This window comes from Pyrus communis, chromosome 3, assembly GCF_963583255.1.
Source record: "Pyrus communis chromosome 3, drPyrComm1.1, whole genome shotgun sequence".
In the NCBI taxonomy this organism is placed as follows: Eukaryota; Viridiplantae; Streptophyta; class Magnoliopsida; order Rosales; family Rosaceae; genus Pyrus; species Pyrus communis.
This window is the reverse complement of record NC_084805.1, coordinates 23,537,895-23,557,603: the sequence shown is the minus strand read 5'-3', so window position 1 is coordinate 23,557,603 and position 19,709 is coordinate 23,537,895. Positions and strand designations below refer to the sequence as shown.

Below are 19,709 nucleotides of genomic sequence, written 5' to 3'. Positions count from 1 at the left end.
ATACCATAAAATAACAATCTAATATAGTAAAATTAAAAGGAAAATGTTTCTTAATTTTAAGAAGTGGGACAATTACTTAAATTATCGAATTTTCCATCACATATAATTAAGATTTTAAACTTTTGAGGTGGAAATTTTTGCCTGACGTAGAACATGTTTTGTTGTTGGCTCACATGCATGCGGGCGAATCATGAAAAAAGTTGAAGTTTCATTTGAAAAACCAATTGACAATGGAGGAAGTGAGACAACTCTTTAAAGCTCTAGAAAGATTTCTGAACTTTCTAATGTGAGATTTTTTTCTATCCTCACAATAGTCATGGAGTTCTATTTTGAAGAACAACGAGCAAGAAGGCAATTTGTACACCCAACATGTGAAGAGTACTAGTAGAATATGGACACCCACCATGAAGTACATGCATAACAAAAAGTGGTGGAGGCTCTAGAACATTGAAGCCTAAGCTCCAAAAATGTATTGTTCCATTTGGTGTGGACATACATGTTCCACTCAACATGGGCCTTAAAACGTTGTAGGTTTTTCGGCTAGAATAAAGGAGCATCTCATCTTAGCTTTCTCAGTTCATCACAATTTAGTCTAGAAAGAATGTGTACTAAAATTTTGTTGCATGGCACAAACTTTTGTTCAGATAAGAAGTAGCTACAATGCAATTTATATGGGAAGTTTTACTGGCAGAAATTTTTTAGTATAATGGCCATACTATCACGTCGTATTTAACGCTCAAGTTCTAGTAGCGCATTATTATACCTTAAGTTTTAAAATTACTGAGTGTATTGTTGACCAATATTATAACACGTGAAGTAATAATATCACGTAAATTTACAACACCGACTTTGTTTGTAGCATAACATCTCTATCATAATATCATCAATATATTGGCTCAAACAGCACACTTGTTGTTTGTTCACTTCCACACAAACTGAATTCAATTCCATGTCGTCATTTTTACTCCAGCCTTTCTTTGGCCAAATTCTCCAACTCACATATATAAATAAACAGTGTATAGATTAGGCTTTGATAAGCCATAGGCTCACAACCACAGAAAGACCAGTCTATACCACTCCTTTTTCTTACATTCTTCTTCCTCCTCTTCTTTTCCCTTTAACCTCTTTTGTTCTGCAGAATGCACTTGCAGTACCGATGCCGAGCATCGCGAAGAAGCCAAAGCTCTCAAATGCAAGCTAGTTGTAATAAGTTCAATCTTTTTATGGCCAGTAGTGCCCTAAATAAGCATCGAACTTATTGCAACTAGCTTTAATTTTTGAGTTTTATGCCACCATGATTTGTTTTAATAACAACGTTGATCAAATGAAGAGGTAAGGAAGGAAAAATAAAAGGTCCGATATAAATCTGGACCTCCCGTGAAGTATAAATATGCATCAGGCAAAGTTGTCAGGGTACAATGGGTGGAGGTTCTACGACATTGAATGATTCTTAGTTCTGTATTTCTCTTTATAATCTAAAGTAGCCAGCATGTAGCATAAAGAATTAAAAAGGTGAAAAAAATATATATGTTATTCTCTAAAAGCTTTCAATGTGGGGAGTCTTCTTCTGTCCGCATAAAGTATCAGAGATAATCGTGTAACTTATTCTTTTTCTAGCATATATATATATATATTTGGAATTGGATCCTCTCCGAGGCAAAGCCTTCGGATCCTTCTGACCGAACAACACGAGCTGTTGGATTTTGATTCAACAGCTACAAACAAGAGGATCCTTCTAAAAGTTATAATAATTGTAGTCATTGGATCAAAATCCAACAGCCCGTGTTGTTTGATGAGGAGGATCCCGAAGCTTTGACTCGGAGAGGATCCAATTCCTATATATTTAACGCAGAACTTATTCTTTTTCTATATTTTATTGTAATTTTTGCGTATGGCATTTGATACAAACTATAAAGCTTGTTTCGGATGAAAAAATGTTGAAATGCAACTGGCATGCATATATTTTTGTTTCAGAAATAAATATCTCTATAATGTTTTGATTTTAAGGAATATCAGTAGTATTGTTGCCATCAATGTTAGAAAATCACTCGACTTCATCAACGTAAACATATAGGAAACAAGAGAAATACTACAGTGCTCAGGATATCAACCATTGATGCACGTGCAAGTGGCGTCTACAATGTTTTAGCGATTCCGCGTTTACAAATTGTCAATGTGTTAAGCAACTGTCGTTAGCATAACTCATAGCTACAGTACGTCACTCTTAATTTCAAAGGCAGACCTCCTAAAACAAAGCTCTTTACCATATTGAACAGTACGTTCTTAGAAGAAGACTAAAAATGTTAAGAATTTTTTGTCCTTTCTGATAAATTTTGGTACGTGTGAGTGCAGTATGTGAAATTGTCATCTTAAAAGCTAGCACACTGTCACTTGTATAATATAGCTAGATAACATGATTAATACTTAATAAATAAATAAATAAATATATTACAACATAAATAAATTAACAATACAATATAACGATGTGACGATATACATTCTGATCTATGTTAAACATGACTATGAGTCAAGACCCAATACACATGACCAGAATATAACCTTTTTTTGTTAAAATCAAAACCGTTTTGGTGCTTGATGTGCCCCACACGACAAGTCAATTCCTTTTCCTAAGTATTGAACAAAAACCATGCTCATGCAATGGCCAATTCCATTCCAAAATGGAACATTGAGGGCTTTTTTCTGCCATCCCTAATAAATACTTAAGCCCCCGAGTCCCAGTCAGTGGTCATAAGTGACAGTTTAGATAGTGATCTAAAGTCTAAAACCTAACTAAAATCCTCCAACCTCCTTTAAACTGTTGCGTTAACACATAATGTCGTCATTTGGCTTCACTAACCATACAGTTCCCAACCCCACTTCCCTTCCTAACAAACAGAACTGAATTCCATGTCGCCATTTTTACCTTAATGCCTTTTGCTTTCCCCAAATTCTCCAACTCATATATAAAGTGAGCATTCAGCTCACCACTCCACAACCCCATTTCAAAACCTTCTCTCTCTCCCTCTTTCTCTCCCCCCCTCCCCCCTTTCACTGATAGCCATGAAAAAGCTCACTCTCACTCATACGCTTCCTCTTCCTCTTCTCCTTCTTCTTCTTCTTTTTGTCCCCATCTCGGCTTCCGTGGAATGTGAATGCAATTTGGAAACCCTAGACCATGACAAGTTCAAAGTCCTCAAGTTCAAGCTAGTTGCGATAAGTTCAATCCTCATGGCAAGTTTCCTTGGTGTCTCCCTTCCAATGTTGGGCAAGAAAATTCCGGCTCTAAACACCGAAAACGACATCTTCTTCCTGATCAAGGCTTTTGCGGCCGGTGTGATTCTAGCAACAGGGTTCATCCATGTGCTACCGGATGCTTTTGAGAGCTTGAGAAGCCCTTGCCTTAGCGAAACCCTGTGGGACAGCTTCCCGTTTACCGGCTTCATTGCCATGCTTTCGGCGATTGGGACGATGATGATCGACACCTTTGCCACCAGCTACTATAGAAGATCACATTTCACCAAAGCACTGCCAGTGAAGGAGGATGAAGAGATGAATGGGGTGCACCAGGGTCATGTGCATGTTCACGCACATGCCACACACGGTCATGCTCACGGTTCTGGCGCGATTGCACCGGAGGATTCGATTTCTTCTTTCGAAATTGTTAGGCATCGAGTGATATCACAGGTAGAGTTGATTTGGATTTTCAAGTTAATGGTTCAATTTTTTGGTGCTACATTTTGTTGGGTTGATCTGTGTTTTCACTGTTTCCACTGTTTTTTACTCACCAGTTTTATTAATTTCTTTTATATTAACCAGTTTTGGGTTATTTAATTTAATTTAAGATAATTATTGTTAGCACTCTAAAAATTTTATTTTTTTTCTCTATATTTTTTATAATTAATAAGAAAAATACACATATGAGTATTACATAATAAAAATTTTGAAGTGTTAATGGCAGTTTCTAATTTGTATATGTTTATTTTTATCCATGCAATTTTTCTGATTTAATTATGTAAATTCTTTGCATGAATAATTTTTAGGTTCTGGAGCTGGGAATTTTGGTTCATTCAGTAATTATTGGGATATCTTTAGGTGCCTCACAGAGTCCCAAGACAATCAAACCTCTTGTAGCAGCTCTTACTTTCCATCAATTTTTCGAAGGCATGGGCCTTGGTGGGTGCATAACTCAGGTATCATCAATTTCCTCAAACATTTCATTCTTGTTTCATTATCATTTAATCCCCCTGCATAAATGGTGACTAGCTAGTTAGGGCAATGTGCTTGTTGTCTTACACTTAAATTTGAATCTCTTTCAGTAGATTAAAATTGGAGTAGTGCTAGAAAAACCAACATTTAAACCAAATGATGTGGTTGATAATGATTAAATTATTACTTAAATGTTGATTAACGTGTTTATTTTTTTATTGGTGACACATCATATTTGCAAATTTGGTTTAGAAATTTGGTTTACCTAGCATTACTCTTAAAAATATGGAATAGAAAATTAGATTGGTTATTGAATTTTAGTCGAATTGGAGTTTTGGTCCATGAACTTTCATCTATTATATTCTCCTTTAAACACTTTACTTTGACAAATGTTCTGATGCTATTACTAACCAGGACCCATTGCTTCACATTATGACATATTAAATGATTAATACTCACGAACTTTTAATTCATAATTAAAACTCTAATTAGGCAATTTTTAGAGACCAATACTCCAATTTTCTCAAAAGCCAAATATACACCACCTTTCCCCTCCTATGTGATATTCAATAATAGGATACATATTAACATGTTTAATGTGTCAAACTTCAGGTGAAAACATGCTTTCTATGATGTTCTAGCCATTTACCGATTTTCACATGGCCACATAGGTACCATTTTGTGGGGTTTAGAGCTCCAAATGGTCTTGTTGATGTTGTCACGTAATCTTCTAGGTGCATATTCAGAGATCCTGCATATTCTTTGTAGGATTCAACTGCATTTCATCACGACTAAAATGCCTCACACATCAGTTCATCTCAGCATTTTTTGAAAGTCAACATTCATGTTTTAGGGTACTTGGACTGATGTGTCTTTTCACCAATGAGGGTCCCTAGTCCCACGAGTTTATTCATAATCCCACAGTTACGTAAAATTGTCTTGTCACTAGATATATACACTTGTCTTTGTATAAATTTCGTCGTCTGATGTATATACCCGATGGCAAGACAAAATATCCCCTCACTCCCCAAATCCGAAAACATTTTCGAATTGTGAGTTAGGTTAAACTCCATTACAATTTCTATATTTTAAATGATGTTTCCATTGTCTGTGCAGGCCAACTTTAAGTCCAGGGCCATTGCAACAATGGTACTTTTCTTCTCCCTCACAACCCCAATTGGAATTGGTGTTGGAATGGGAATATCAAACATTTACAACGAGACCAGCCCAAGTGCTCTAATCGTGGAAGGAGTTTTCAACTCTGCATCAGCTGGGATCCTAATATACATGGCTCTGGTTGACCTACTAGCAGCAGATTTCATGAACCCTAAAATGCAAAGCAATCTAAGGATCCAGCTTGGGGCTAATGTCTCACTTCTTCTGGGCTCTGGATGTATGTCCCTCTTGGCCAAATGGGCATAAATGCTTTAATGTAATTAGGGCTCCCTTGTGTTTTGTGTTTAGGCTTCTCTGTGTACTTTCATCTTGTAATATAGACTATATAGTCTAGTGGAATTTTAGTAATGCTCAATGTGTTAGTAAAAGCAATCTAATTCTTCTGAAACACCACGACCTAAGACGGTCGAAGCATGCTAGCCGTCACTGAACATCCTACATCAACCAACAAAGAGGGGGTGATGTGCCTTATATGTACATGCCCACCTCCATATAGCACGAGACCTTTTGGGAACTCACTGGCTTCGGTTTCTATCGGAACTCCGAAGTTAAGCGAGTTCGGGAAAAACAATCTCAGGATGAGTGATCCACTGGGAAGTTCTAGTCTGAGTTCCAAATCCGTGAGGGAATGGTAAGCCCAAAGGGGACAATATTGTGCTACGGCGAAGTCGGACTGGGATGTGGTAGAATGGTATCAAAGCTACTCTGCCGTTCGGTGCGGATGTGTAAGCGATGACGTTGGGTTCCTCTTAAGTAGGATGGATTATGAGATCCTACGTCGACCAACAGAGAGGGATAATGTGCCTTATATGTACATGTTCCCCTCCTTATAGCACGAGACCTTTTTGGAAACTCATTAGCTTCGGATTTCATCGAAACTCCGAAGTTAAGCGAGTTTGGGCGAAAGCAATCCTAGGATGGGTGACCCATGGGAAAGTTCTCGTCTGAATTCCCAGAAACAAATCTGTGAGGGCGTGGCGGGGGCCCAAAGTGGACAATATCGTGCTACGGCGGAGTCGAGACTGGGATGTGACAGAATGGTATCATAACCACTTTATCGTGTGGTCTAGTGTGCCGACAAGGATGTCAGGACCCTAAGGGGATGAATTGTAACATCCCACATCAACCAATGAAGAAAGGGTGATGTGCCTTAAATGTACATGTTCACCTCTATATAGCATGAGGTGTTAACTCACTTAACTTTGGAGTTTCGATGGTAAGCCCAAAGTGGATAATATCATGCTACGGCGGAGTCAGACTGGGATGTGACAGAATGGTATCAAAGCCACTATGCCATTCGGTGCGGAAGTGCTGGTAAGGACGCCAGGTTCCTTTTAAGTGGGGTGGATTGTGAGATCCTACATCGACCAACGAATAGCAGGTGATGTGCCTTATATATACATGTTCCCATCTCTATAACACGAGGCTTTTTGAGAACTCACTGGCTTCGGATTCCATCAGAACTCCGATGTTAAGCAAGTTTGGGCGAAAGCAATTCTAGGATGGGTGATCTACTAGGAAGTTCTCGTCTGAGTTCCTAGAAACAAATCCATGACGACGTGGCAAGGGCCCAAAGTGGACACTATCGTGCTACAGCATAGTCCAAACTGAGATGTGACAGAATGGTATCAGAACCATTATGTCATGTAGTCTAATGTGTCGACGAGGACGTCGAGCCCCTAAGGGTGGTGGATTGTAACATCACACATCAATCAAGGGAGAGGGGGTGATGTGCCTTATATGTACATGCCCACCTCCATATAGCACGAGGTTTTTTAGGAACTCACCGGCTTCGAGTTCCATCGAAACTCCGAAGTTAAGCGAGTTCGAGTGAGAGCAATCTCAGGATGGGTGGCCCACTAAGAAGTTCTTGTTTGAGTTCCCAGAAACAAATCCGTAAAGGAATGGTAAGCCCAAAGCGGACAATATCATGCTACAATGGAGTTAGATTGGATGTGACAGAATGATGTTAGAGCCACTCTGTTGTTCGATGAGGATGTGTTAGCGAGGACGATAGGTTTCCCTTAAGTGGGGTGGATTGTGAGATCCCACATCGACCAACGGATAGGGGGTGATGTGCCTTATATGTACATGTTCTCCTCCCTATAGCACGAGGCCTTTTGGGAATTCACTGGTTTCGGATTCCATCGGAACTCCAAAGTTAAGTAAGTTCGGGCGAGAGTATCCCAGGATGGGTGACCCACTGGGAAGTTCTCGTGTGAGTTCCCAGAAACAAAACCATGAGGGCATGGCTGGGGTCCAAAGCGGACAATATCGTGCTATGGCGGAGCCGTGACTAGGATGTGATAGAATGGTATCAGACCCCACTCTGCCGTTCAGTGCGGATGTGTTGGTAAGGACGTCGGGTTCCCTTTAAGTGAGGTGGATTGTGAGATCCCACATCGACCAACAGAGAAGGGGTGACGTGCCTTATATGTACATGTTCCCCTCCCTATAGCACGAGGCATTTTGGGAACTCACTGGCTTCGGATTCTATCGGAACTCCCAAGTTAAGCGAGTTCGGGTGAGAGCAATCCTAGGTTGGGTGACCCATTGGGAAGTTCTCGTCTGAATTCCCATAAATAAATCCGTGAGGGAATGGTAAGCCAAAAACGGACAATATCGTGCTACGGCAGAGTTGAACTGGGATGCGACGTCTTCCATCCACAAGAAAGTTTCCAAAAACTTCGAATGAAGATAACAATCATATGTTAGCGCAATAACATGGGATATATGTCATGATTCAGTTTTAAAATCTTGAGCAAGAAACTAGTCTCCATACCTCACGAGTTTTTTTATGTTAATTTATACCTTCCAACATGCCAGCATTACAAAGAATGGAAAACATAATCGAGAGGAGAACACCAGGAAAAAAATAGAGTGAGAAAATCACCGTTGATTGATAACCTGAATCAATTCTAACTCTGACGAATTAGACCACCCTCACTCGCCAGTTGATCTAACTCAAAGGGCTTTAGAAAATATAGGTTTATTATGTTAGCTAGATAGGGGAAATGATTTTTGCATTTCTGTTTTCTCCTTCTCAATTCATTATTTTATGTATATCCTTAATTCTCTTTTGACTTATTCAATCCAACAACTATAAATAATAATAATAATAATAATAATAATAATAATAATAAATGCATAAAAAGTGTGAAAATCACATTTCACAAATAAATAAGTTAAAAATGATAAAAGTTCAAATCCCACAAGGTTGATTTTGTCTTTGAAGTAAACTACTAATTAATTTGGTGGCAAAAGTAAGCGGAGTATAGCATTTTCTATACAAAGTGGCATGTGCAACGATTATTTCATCCATTAATATATAACAAGAGTACTTAGTATGTGTGTTTGCCAATCGAGTTGGAGGTACAAAAAAAGGCCAACGAAATAGAACAATACTTGGCTACTAAAACATGAGTAGGAGCTCCTACTCAAAACTGTTAGTGTCTTAATCACAGAGCTTTGTGCTTATTGTGGATGCAAATCTCCATTTTCTTCTTCTTAGACAAAATTGCACCTACAAAACAATTAACACCTTAGGTTAAGGCCTAGAGCCTCACACGCCCACAATGAATGGGGGAGCTTTGGCCGAAGAACCTCCAATGCCAAAGTTAGAATTTAGAGAGAAAAGTGTTTGGAGAGTTTTTGGGAGTTTTGTAAAAGTGTGGAACTAGTCTTTCAAATAAAATGGAGTCCTATTTATAGAGCATGGCCGACCCTCTTTGGAAGAGAGAGTGGCCGGCCCTTAGATGTTTTTTGGGTGGTGTAATGGTGATTAATTTGGTGATTAATGGGTGATTAATTGGGTGATTAATGGATTAATTAGGAATTAATCCATTAATTAGCCTAATTAATTTAATTTATAAGGAAGGTTTTGAAGGTTATGGAATGATTTCCTTGTAGAAGATATGGAGTAAAGATGGATGAGATAAATTTGAACTTGTTACCTATTTTAGGCACTCATGACTCGGTTGATAGATTCTTCCACTGCTTGCGTGTAGGAAACCCGGTATGTCTCGAGGGTAATTTTGTCATCTTCACCTAAAAATCCACGTGTCGCCTCTTAATTATTTTTGGCTCCATAAATGCCCCCACATCTGTTGGGCTGCTCGTAGGAAAGGGCAATAGGTGTAGAGATCTTCTTGCTCTAGGACTGCTTCCTATTTTGATTTAGATTCCCTCTTTAATATGAAATTAGATCATTCTAGGAAAGGGAAATAAATTTCTCTCAAAGCCTATTTAAGTCCACCTTAAGTGGTTTGTTATATCAACTTTGAAGAGCCATTTATTCTATCTTACAAGAGAGAAAACTCTTAGAGGATATTTGTTCCCCCTCCCCTAGCAATTTTCTACACTTGCCCTTGCAAAGGACCGTCTTTCGTTGCTTTCTTCGTCTTCTTCGCGTCGCACCGATGTAAGGAAAACTTAATTCTCTTTGTCTTTTTCTTGGGAGGTATTGCCACGGGGCAGCCGTTGGGGTGGTGTGGCACATCGGCTAGCAGGGGCCAGAAGTCAGCTTGTTATGGGCTAAGGAGGTGGTGTGACAGGGGTCATTGCTTGATTGAAGCCAATGATTGGCTCGGCATGGGCCAAGGAAGTGACGTGGCATGAGCAATAGTTTGGGCTGCTTTGCCAAAAATGAGGAAACTGCTTGAGTTTGATTTCTCAGCTGTCATAGATGGAGCAGTTAAGGATAAAACTGCTAAGATCGGAGCTGCTGAAGATGAAGTGTCGGATGAGTGAACTGTTAAGTGCAAAAGTGGTTGTTGCCCCCTGACCATTTGTTGCTTAGTTGATCTTTAAGCATTCGATCTTTTTAGCTATGCGGCCTTCTCGCACTGGAGAGCTTACCCAAATGGGTGTCAGGGAATTAGTTTACCCTCTCACACTGGAGAGCAATTAGTTTACCCTCTCACACTAGAGAGCAATTAGTTTACCCTCTCGTACTAAAGAGTAAACCTATATGGGTGTCGGGGAATTGGTTTACCCTCTCGGATTGGAGAGCAATTAGTTTATCCTCTCACATTGGAAAACAGACCTATACGGATGTCAGGGAATTGGTTTACCTTCTCGCACTGGAGAGCAATTAGTTTATCCTCTCGCACTAGAGATCATACCCATACGTGTGTCGGGGAATTGGTTTACCCTCTCGCAATGGAGAGCAATTAGTTTATCCTCTCGCACTGGAGAGCAGACCCTTTTGGGTATGGGGGAACTGGTTTACTCTCTCGCACTGGAGAGCAATTAGTTTATCCTCTTACACTAGAGACCATACCCTTTTGGGTGTCGGGGAATTGGTTTACCCTCTCGCATTGGAGAGCATGGAAATCATTGTCGTGAGTGCAGCTATGGAAAGCTAGACTGCTGGGACAACTGAAATAATCCTTAGCCTGCCCCCGATTCTTGGTAGTGGGGCTAGGTGTGTCCTTTTGGTACTCGTGTGCCCTCGACGTGCCATTAGGCTGAGCTGCTACATTTGTCAGAATAGAAGTAATCTTTATATCCAGCAATCTTTATGGGGTGGTCCCGTCTGCTAGATCCTGTCATTGAAAGATGACTCGCTCATGTTGGTCATGTCTTATCGGAGCGCCTTGTCAATAGCTTCGTTGCGCGGGGAATCGAGCAATCGTTCGTTCAAGAGTATTTCTACTTCTTCCTGAATTTGCCTTTGTTGGGGGTGGCAAAGCCCTCGGCTGCCCCTAGTCGTGACTTGTTGTTCTAGGCTGCTCTTCCATGTGTTTAGCTCGTCTATGCCATTGATGCGATGCGTGTGGTGCGTTCCTAGCAGGCAAGCGAGTTCTTCGCAGACTGTCGGTTGAACTTAAGCCAAATTGAGTGACTGCTTCTCTCCGTCCATCGTGCTGCCTACTCCGATGTGAGGTGGATGATGCTCTTTGCTGGCTTAGCTGCGAATGAACATTTCGCTTGAAAGGTTGCTCATGTTGACTATTGGAGTGTGACCCCAACCATGAATTTATGATCATCCATGGGCCTAACCGAGAGTGTACGTTCATCCGCGCGCTAAGACGGGAGTATACGCTATCTCGAGGGCCTAATTGGGAGTGTATACTGCCCAAACGCTCGGTTCGTGGCTGATCGAGTGGCTACTTGTCGGGACACTACTGGAGAGGTTCTTCGTCTGCCCTTATCCTTCTTCGGGACTTGTTTAGAACACATTGCATCTTAGTGCACTGCAATAGCTGGTTCACCAAGGTTGTCTAATGTGCTAAGACACTCGTCAACTCTATGACTTGTTAAGACAAGTGTTGTTCGCCATTTGGATTGGAAGAACTTAGAAGGAATGTTTCTCCTTGAGCAGTGGAAGTGTGGTTGACTTCGGGAGCTAGATTTGAGCTGGGAAATGTTAAATCTATAGAAAAATATGGTGAAAATTTTCTCGGTTTGATCATCGGTCCGGAAATTTGGAGCCGGGATGATTGAACTAGTCTTGGATCGATTTGGGCTGCTTGGAAGGCCACGAGAGCAGACTGGGCTGCGGGAGCAGGCTGGGCCACAGGATAGGTTGCTCGGTGGAAGCAAGTTGGACCACGGGAGTTGGCTGGGCCACAAGATCAGGCTACTCGGTAGGAGCAGTTTAGACCACGGGAGCTGGCTGGGCTACGAGAGCAGACTGCTCAGCAGTATCAGGCTGGGCCACTAGAGCAGGCTGCTCAGTGGGAGCAGGTTAGGCCATGCGAGTGGGCTACTCGGCGTGTGGCACACGTGGGTGTGAGGCTAAGGCTCGACTTGGCAATGCGTTGGGCTCACGGTAGTCTTGGAGTGACATGGCTTGGGTCATGGCCTTAGTGCCATGAACCTTGGATGGCACAACTTGGGCTTGCTTTGGTGGCACGGCTCGGCCCGTGGTAGTGGTGCCATGGACCTCGTTGCGGGTGGCCACCGCGATGGTTCCCATGGTTGAACCTTGTGGTGGTGGTGTCACTCCCCCTAGGATCACATTTAGTCTCGTGGATCGCCGCGGTCCCATTTCTTGAATATTGGAATTTTCACTCATGGAGTTTTTTAAATTTCTAGCCATTGTATTTCTCTTTTTCGTTTTATCAAAGAATCTTTTCAAATAAAAAATTCTAATAATAAGAACGTAAGAAAAATACAAATGGACTAGAAAATAGAGAAAAAACATTTTTATGCGAGAGTCTTCTACGAGTGTGAATTTCAACTCTCAATGAAAGCACTAATTTGTGGATGCAAATTTCCTCCTTCTTCTTGGACAAAATTGCACCTACAAAACAATTAACACCTTAGGTCAAGGCCAAGAGCCTCACGCGCCCACAATGAATGGGGGGGCTTTGGCTGAAGAACCTTTGATGCCAAAGTTAGAATTTAGAGAGAAAAGTGTTTAGAGAGTTTTTGAGAGTTGTGCAAGAGTGTGGAACTAGTCTTTCAAAGAAAATGGAGTCCTATTTATAGAGCATGGCCGACCTTCTTTGGAAAAGAGAGTTGCCGACCCTTTGATGTTTTTTGGGTGGTGTAATGGTGATTAATTGGGTGATTAATGGATTAATTAGGAATTAATCCATTAATTAGCCTAATTAATTTAATTTATAAGGAAGGTTTTGAAGTTTATGGAATGATTTCCTTGCAGAGGATATGGAGTAAAGATGGATGAGATAAATTTGAACTTGTTACCTATTTTGGGCACTCTTGACTCGGTTGATGGATGATTCTCCACTGCTTGCGTATAGTAAACCCGATGTGTCTAAAGGGTAATTTTGTCATCTTCACCTAAAAATCCACGTGTCGCCTCTTGATTATTTTTGGCTCCACACTTATGATCAGAATCATTCATACTATAAATCACACTGTAAAGATCATCTATGCAAAAAAATAAATTAAAACTAAGGTCGTTTAGTCTATCTATTGTAACAAATACATAGACGGTTCGTAATACTTTTACCAATACTGTTTATTTGTTTTCAAACAGTTTGATGACTAAACGACCTTATTTTTAATTCATTTTTTGTATATGTCATATTTATAGGGTGATTTATAATTTGAACGGTTCTGATTATAAACACAAAGTTCTATAAATTGACAATGAACAATTTTGAGAAATTTTAAGTAGGATTTCCTACTCATCTTTGAGTAGTCAGGTATTGTTCAACGAAATAAGAATCGAAGATAAGGTGGAACCAAAGCTTTGACAAGCTAATGTGGCAAACATGTCAGCATGTAGGTGGGCACACTAGAGTTTTCTTAAAAATTTGACAGAATGTAACAAAATAGACGAAAATTGAGTTTTAAAAAACAAAGTGACACAAATTTTGTTTCAAAAGACAGAGTGAAATTGAAGACAAATCATAGCAAAAAAACCAAAAAAAAAGTCCAAATTTTTTTTAAGTTTTAATGAAAAGAAAAAAATAAATGTATAATGAATAGAATAAAAAAAAAGTTAAAATATAATTTTTCGTTCAAACTTCAAATAAAAAATAAAAATAAAAATAAAAAACCGTTTTCTTATTTACCATAGTTGGGTGTTTCAAACGATCTCATGATATTTTACCCGTTTCTACACATGAGCTCGTTTAAAACACTCACCGTAGGATAGATCTCAACGGCTCATAATTGTAGCGCACCTAGCCAGCGCAGCAGGCTGCCTCTTGTTTTTGAAGCTTTGCCTCTGAATTCCAGCATCCAAAACACAGGTTTTGCTTCCGAAGTGAATTGTTCGAACACCCACTTCAGAGCTGTTTTATATCGCACAGAATATGCAATTTCTGTAGCGGAATCGATCGGCTTGCACAACAGCCAAGCTAACGTTGGGAAGTCAAATCGTTTCTAGTTTACTTTCAACCTCCCGATCCAAGGCTGTCGCTTAGGTACGCTCTTTCTCGCTCCATTATTTTGTCGATTGAGTATGCGCACACCTAGTGTTCGATTAAATGTGTGTGAGCTTAGATCTTTCTGGGTCAATCTCAAACTGTGTTACCCTGTTCAGAAACCTTGTAAAGTTTTGAAATTTGGGTGCCTTTGTTCACTGGTGATTGCTTCTTGATTGATTGCACTGAAAAGTTTTGGTCTTTATTTGTATATAGATTGCTTTCAAGTGGTATCTCATATCCCAGTAAAAATCTTGTAGTTAATACTTCAGTTATGCCCTGCATAGAAGTATCCTAAAGAGACATCCAGATCAAATTTGTATTTCACTCATGTCTGTAACAAATTTGTATATCACTCATGTTTGTAATTCTTTCTTTTCCGGGTAATTGATATAACTTTCGATTCGATGAATTTAGGATCATTAAAAATAATGTTTAGGTACAGATAGGAACTGGTTTCAGTTATTTGTCCCGAAATTCACTTGCATAAGCTAAATGCTAGCAATGATGCCAATGAACTATGATTATGGCCTATTGTTGCATATCTGGCTTGATAGTCTTGTACAGCTTTCCCTTTGTAATGTTTGCTTATGGCTTATTGTTCTCTGTGATTTGTTGTTCTGTTGGTTTTGATTGTTTTCCCCTTTCTTCTGTAGATTGGAGATAACAATGGCAGGAGTGATACAAAAGTTCGTTACAGCATCAATGTTTATGTGGATCATTCCCGTTGCAATATTATATGCGTTTAACAATAATTTGCTTCCTGGTAAGTCTATTGTGTCAAGTGCTGCATCTTATTTGAGGTCCCTTATAGAGTCATTCAAAAAAAAACTTGCACTAGTGTTATGCTGGGTATTTTTTCTTTGTGCTATATTACTATCCAATTATCTACCTAAATATTCTTTTTTATAATGTTTGCATGCTTACCAATTTTTTTCTACATAAGCAGACCATTTCTAGTTCGCATTTTGTATTTAAGTCCTTATGACCTTTTTGTAGTTCCTACAGCACCTTAGAGTTTGTACATCTCACGCTTAGTGCCGTGATAATTGAAATTTTTATCTCAATCAGGTTTTCTAAATCTTGCTTCCAAATTCCAATTAATGACCCCTAAATTCCCATGAAAAAATTGTCATTAGGATCTATATTGTGTTTGCGAATTACGTAGTGGCTACAGTGAATGTGATTTATAATATGAAGATTCCATCCTATTGTCAAGTATAACTAGTGCCAACTGTTAGAACTTATATTTCCAATAGTGGGTAATCTTGTCTAAGGCACTATTGCTGTAGGAAACTTAAAGAGAAAACGTAATCCCTTGCGTGCATATAACAAAATTACCGAGAAGGCATGCCCTTATCACAATCTTGTGAGTGAATGTCTGTGATCAACAATCTTAGGACTTGATCTCGTGACTTGCCTTGTTGGAGAAGTATATGATAACTGGATCAACATTTTTGTAGCTAGGATTAAATTGTTTTCTTGCCTCAGTTTCCTTTTGGGTTCTCTGAGCAAGGCTGTTATTCATTTGAAGCAGGTGTAAGCGACATGTCTCCCTATTCACTCACATTGTTGAGCGGATTCCTTGCTGTTATATCTGTCAACGTAGTTATCGCATTTTACATATATATGGCAATGAAAGAGCCTTCAGACCAACACAAGCCTGATCCTGCATTTCTTGCTGAAGCCGAAGCTAGTGTAAGCAAGTTAAAAGGTGGCGCTGATAGTTCTTCCCAATCCTCCAAGAAAGAAGAGTAGGATATGCTGTTTCCCCGTTTCCACTGTAAGAAGAACGAAGAACTCAAATTTAAATGCTGCAGTCTGCAGATTAGATACTGGTTAAGAATCCATATACATGTACGCTTACTTTCGTTTTTGCCGGCTGCTATTGAACCTGAGACGATGTTATCACAAGTTTCTTTCTGGTTGTAATTTCACTTGCAACTGTAGGTGTACTCATCACCCCTTATTTTTCAGTTAAATCTTAGTGTTGGAGGATGATGGTGCAATTACCCTTTTTTTTTCTTAATTCATGGCAATTGTCAAACATTTTGGATGGAACTAACCGAGAATCTGAGATGGGTTTTATGTGCAAAATATGATGGAAAGTCACCTTAAGAGCAACTCCACCCCTATCCACTTTGTGCCAGCACCCAGCCCATTTATCCACTTAATTGAACAGTAACAGACTCAATGAACAGTAATAGGCCAAAGCATCTCCACCCCAAAAAAAAATGTGCTGGCACCTAGTCTAAAAATGCGCTGGCACAAACGATCTCCACCCCTACAAAATGCGCTGGCACCCAGTCCATTTAAAATATTAAATAATTTTTTTATAAAATAAAAAAAAAAAAATAGTTTTAATTTCGGATAGGATTTTTAACCAATCTTGTCACGCCACGTGTCATTATCCGAACGTACTATTTTTTGAATAGATTTCCGCTAAGATTTTCAACCAATCCCGACAACCCACGTGTCACTTCCTGTTTACAATAATTTAGGCAAGATTTCGATAAGATTTTTAACCAATCTCGTCACGCCACGTGTCATTATCCGAACGTACTATTTTTTTGAATAGATTTCCGCTAAGATTTTCAACCAATCACGTAGTGCCACGTGGCATTGTCCAGAACCTCATCTTCTTTTTTTTTGTCCATATAAACCCTACATCCCTACATCCATCCTCACACTAAACTCAATCCTTTTTTTTAGCTCAGAATTCTTCTTTATCGTTTTCAAATCTTGAGTTCTTACAATGTCTTCTTCAAGGAGAGCGTATAAACAGTTGCAAGAGCAGCAGAAAAGGTTGTTGGCACAACAGGAAGAATTGGTCAATCTTGACCAAGATGGAGGTGGAGATGAGGTCTTCGCAATGGAGGAGGATGAGGATGATCACCATAGAAGGCGGAGGGCCTCACATTCCCGCCGTATCATGCAAGCTATGGGTCAGATAGCCAAACCCGGACGTGCGGCAAACATCGATAGAAGAAGGGAAAGACGAGGTAAAGATCTCTTGGAAGATTATTTTATTCCCAACAGCGTTTACCCTGATCATGTTTTTAGACGTCGTTTTAGAATGCAACGAAGTTTGTTCGCTAAAATCATGAGTGATGTTTGCAACCATGATCCATATTTTGTGCAAAAAGAGGATGCTTTTCATGTGTTAGGTCTTCTTCCTGAGCAAAAAATTACGGCTGCCTTGCGAATGCTTGCATATGGAGCATCTGCAGATCAAGTGGATGAGATCGCAAGGATGGGAAAAACAACAGTTCTGGAGTCCCTGATGCGGTTTTGCTCTGCAATTGAAGCCCTCTACACCAATGAGTACCTTCGGCAACCCACGCCAAGGGACATGCGAAGGCTTCTGAGGAAGGGTGAGATGCGAGGCTTCCCTGGCATGATTGGAAGCATCGACTGCATGCACTGGACATGGAAAAACTGTCCAAGTGCGTGGCAAGGAGCTTATGGCGACAGAAAAGGAGCCAAAAGCATCATTTTGGAAGCGGTGGCTTCTTTTGATACATGGATTTGGCATGCTTTTTTTGGTGTTCCAGGAGCTCAGAATGACCTAAATGTCCTTGCCCAATCTCCAGTGTTTGACGAACTGCTACAAGGGCGTGGGCCGAGATGCACATATTGGGTTAATGGTACTAAATACGAGGGACCATACTACCTTGCAGATGGTATTTACCCAAGGTGGTCAACATTTGTCAAAACAGTGCCACACCCGCAGAGTGAAAAAGATAAACACTTCGCAAAGTGTCAAGAAGGGTGTAGGAAGGATGTCGAGCGTTGTTTTGGCATCCTGCAAGCTCGTTGGGCCATTGTCAGGAGTGCAGCTAGAATGTTTGATGTCGAGGCTCTTCGATCCATCATGATGACGTGTATTATTCTTCACAACATGATTGTTGAAGACGAGTATGATTATGATGCCGTCGATGAATACGAGCCGGATCCGATGAACAACTCAAGAACACAAATCTACTATGCTCATGACCGGACCGAAGATCCCGTGCAACACGAGCCGTTGGAACGGGATGGACGTTACAATGAATTGATCGTTCAACGATACACTTCATTGCAAGAGCCATACTGGCACATAGCCCGCCAGAATGACTTGATTGACCATCAGTGGAGATTGCACGAAGGCAAAGATAATTAAAATAAGGCTTGTGGTTGAAGAATAAAGTGTATTGTTTTTTAAGTGATCTTATTTAGTGTGTTTGCTTTTTTTTTAAGTTTAAATGGTGAGGTTATGTAATTTTATTTGGTGTTTTAAGTTTAAATGGTGAGGTTATGTAATTTTAAGTTTAAATGGTGTTTTAAGTTTAAATGGTGTTTTATGTAATTTTATTTGGTGTTTTAAGTTTAAATGGTGTTTTAAAGTTCTAAAAATAAATAAGAAATTAAATAAAGTTCTAAAAATAAATAAGAAATTACATAAGAAATTAAATAAAGTTCTAAAAATAAATAAGAAATTACATAAGAAATTAAATAAAGTTCTAAAAATAAATAAGAAATTACATAAGAAATTAAGTAAAGTAGTACAAATAAATGCGAAATTATACAAAGTCTGTGGAGTTAGGATATGTGGTGCTAGGATCTTGGTTGCTAGAATTTCTGTAGCTGGAACCCCCTTGACTTGTTTCGGCATCTCTTGCACGCCTCCTTCGCACGACATCTCTTTTTTCTGATGTCCAAAAATATTTTGAATTCGGAGACAGTCCTACTAGAGACTTGTTCATAGTGTCACGATCTGTTTGAGCCATCCTTTCTTCTCTAAGCATCTCATTCTCTCGATGAAGTGCTTCTCTAATCATCTCGTTCTCTCGATTAACTATTTCTCTTTGTCTCTCAGACGCCGCATCACGAGCCTCAGTAGCTGCAATAATTGCTGCCACAGCAGCAGCTTTTTCCTCATCTCTAGCCTTTTCCCATGCCATGTTCATTTCACCTTGACGAGTAAGTTCCTCCATATATTTAGTGTAGTCATTTTTGGAAGAACTACCTTTTTTCTTTGATGCCTTTTTACCTTGAGGCCTAAGGGACTGACGAGTCGGTTGGGTCTCTGGCACTTGTTCAGGTATCCCTTCCGTGTCTTCAAATGTGTTGGCTTCTTGTTCGGCTGTGTCTGCTTCTGGCGAACTGTGTAGACCCATACCGTGCATGACAACTTCTGGACCGGTTGCCACAATTTGGTATTTAGGGCAATCTTTGACAATTTGCCAACATTCCCATTTGTTGAATGATTTGTTATGGTTCTTTGCATTGTAGAATGCTTGTGCTTGTAGTGTCTATAAAAATAACATAAAAATTACATAAGAATTGTGGAATGCATAAAAATTATATAAAAATTACATAATTTGGAATGCATATTACATAAAAATTACATAAGAAATTAAATAAGAATTGTGGAATGCATAAAAATTATATAAAAAGTACATAAAAATTACATAAGTATTTGGAATGCATATTACATAA

At 39.6% G+C, this 19,709-nt stretch overlaps 2 protein-coding genes across 2 annotated transcripts; both read left to right on the top strand.

Moving 5' to 3' along the window:
- The first annotated feature begins 3,015 nt into the window (after positions 1-3,015).
- Positions 3,016-5,797, top strand: LOC137730241 (zinc transporter 1-like). The gene is made up of 3 exons (XM_068469305.1): positions 3,016-3,684; positions 4,041-4,190; positions 5,323-5,797. The coding sequence occupies exons 1-3, from the start codon at positions 3,061-3,063 to the stop codon at positions 5,626-5,628; spliced, it is 1,080 nt and encodes a 359-aa protein (XP_068325406.1). The 5' UTR covers positions 3,016-3,060; the 3' UTR covers positions 5,629-5,797.
- An 8,236-nt stretch (positions 5,798-14,033) lies between these two features.
- Positions 14,034-16,226, top strand: LOC137729622 (uncharacterized). The gene is made up of 3 exons (XM_068468602.1): positions 14,034-14,228; positions 14,885-14,994; positions 15,766-16,226. Exons 2-3 carry the CDS (start codon positions 14,898-14,900, stop codon positions 15,984-15,986), a joined length of 318 nt encoding a protein of 105 aa, XP_068324703.1. The 5' UTR covers positions 14,034-14,228; positions 14,885-14,897; the 3' UTR covers positions 15,987-16,226.
- Positions 16,227-19,709: the final 3,483 nt, after the last annotated feature.

Excerpts from the sequence above, each read along its gene's own strand:
- LOC137729622 (XM_068468602.1), top strand. The coding sequence starts at position 14,898 with ATGGCAGGAGTGATACAAAAGTTCGTTACAGCATCAATGTTTATGTGG. Across the intron at positions 14,995-15,765 it reads TAACAATAATTTGCTTCCTG|GTGTAAGCGACATGTCTCCC; the intron begins GTAAGTCTATTG and ends CATTTGAAGCAG.
- LOC137730241 (XM_068469305.1), top strand. The coding sequence starts at position 3,061 with ATGAAAAAGCTCACTCTCACTCATACGCTTCCTCTTCCTCTTCTCCTT. Across the intron at positions 3,685-4,040 it reads GGCATCGAGTGATATCACAG|GTTCTGGAGCTGGGAATTTT; the intron begins GTAGAGTTGATT and ends AATAATTTTTAG. Across the intron at positions 4,191-5,322 it reads TTGGTGGGTGCATAACTCAG|GCCAACTTTAAGTCCAGGGC; the intron begins GTATCATCAATT and ends TTGTCTGTGCAG.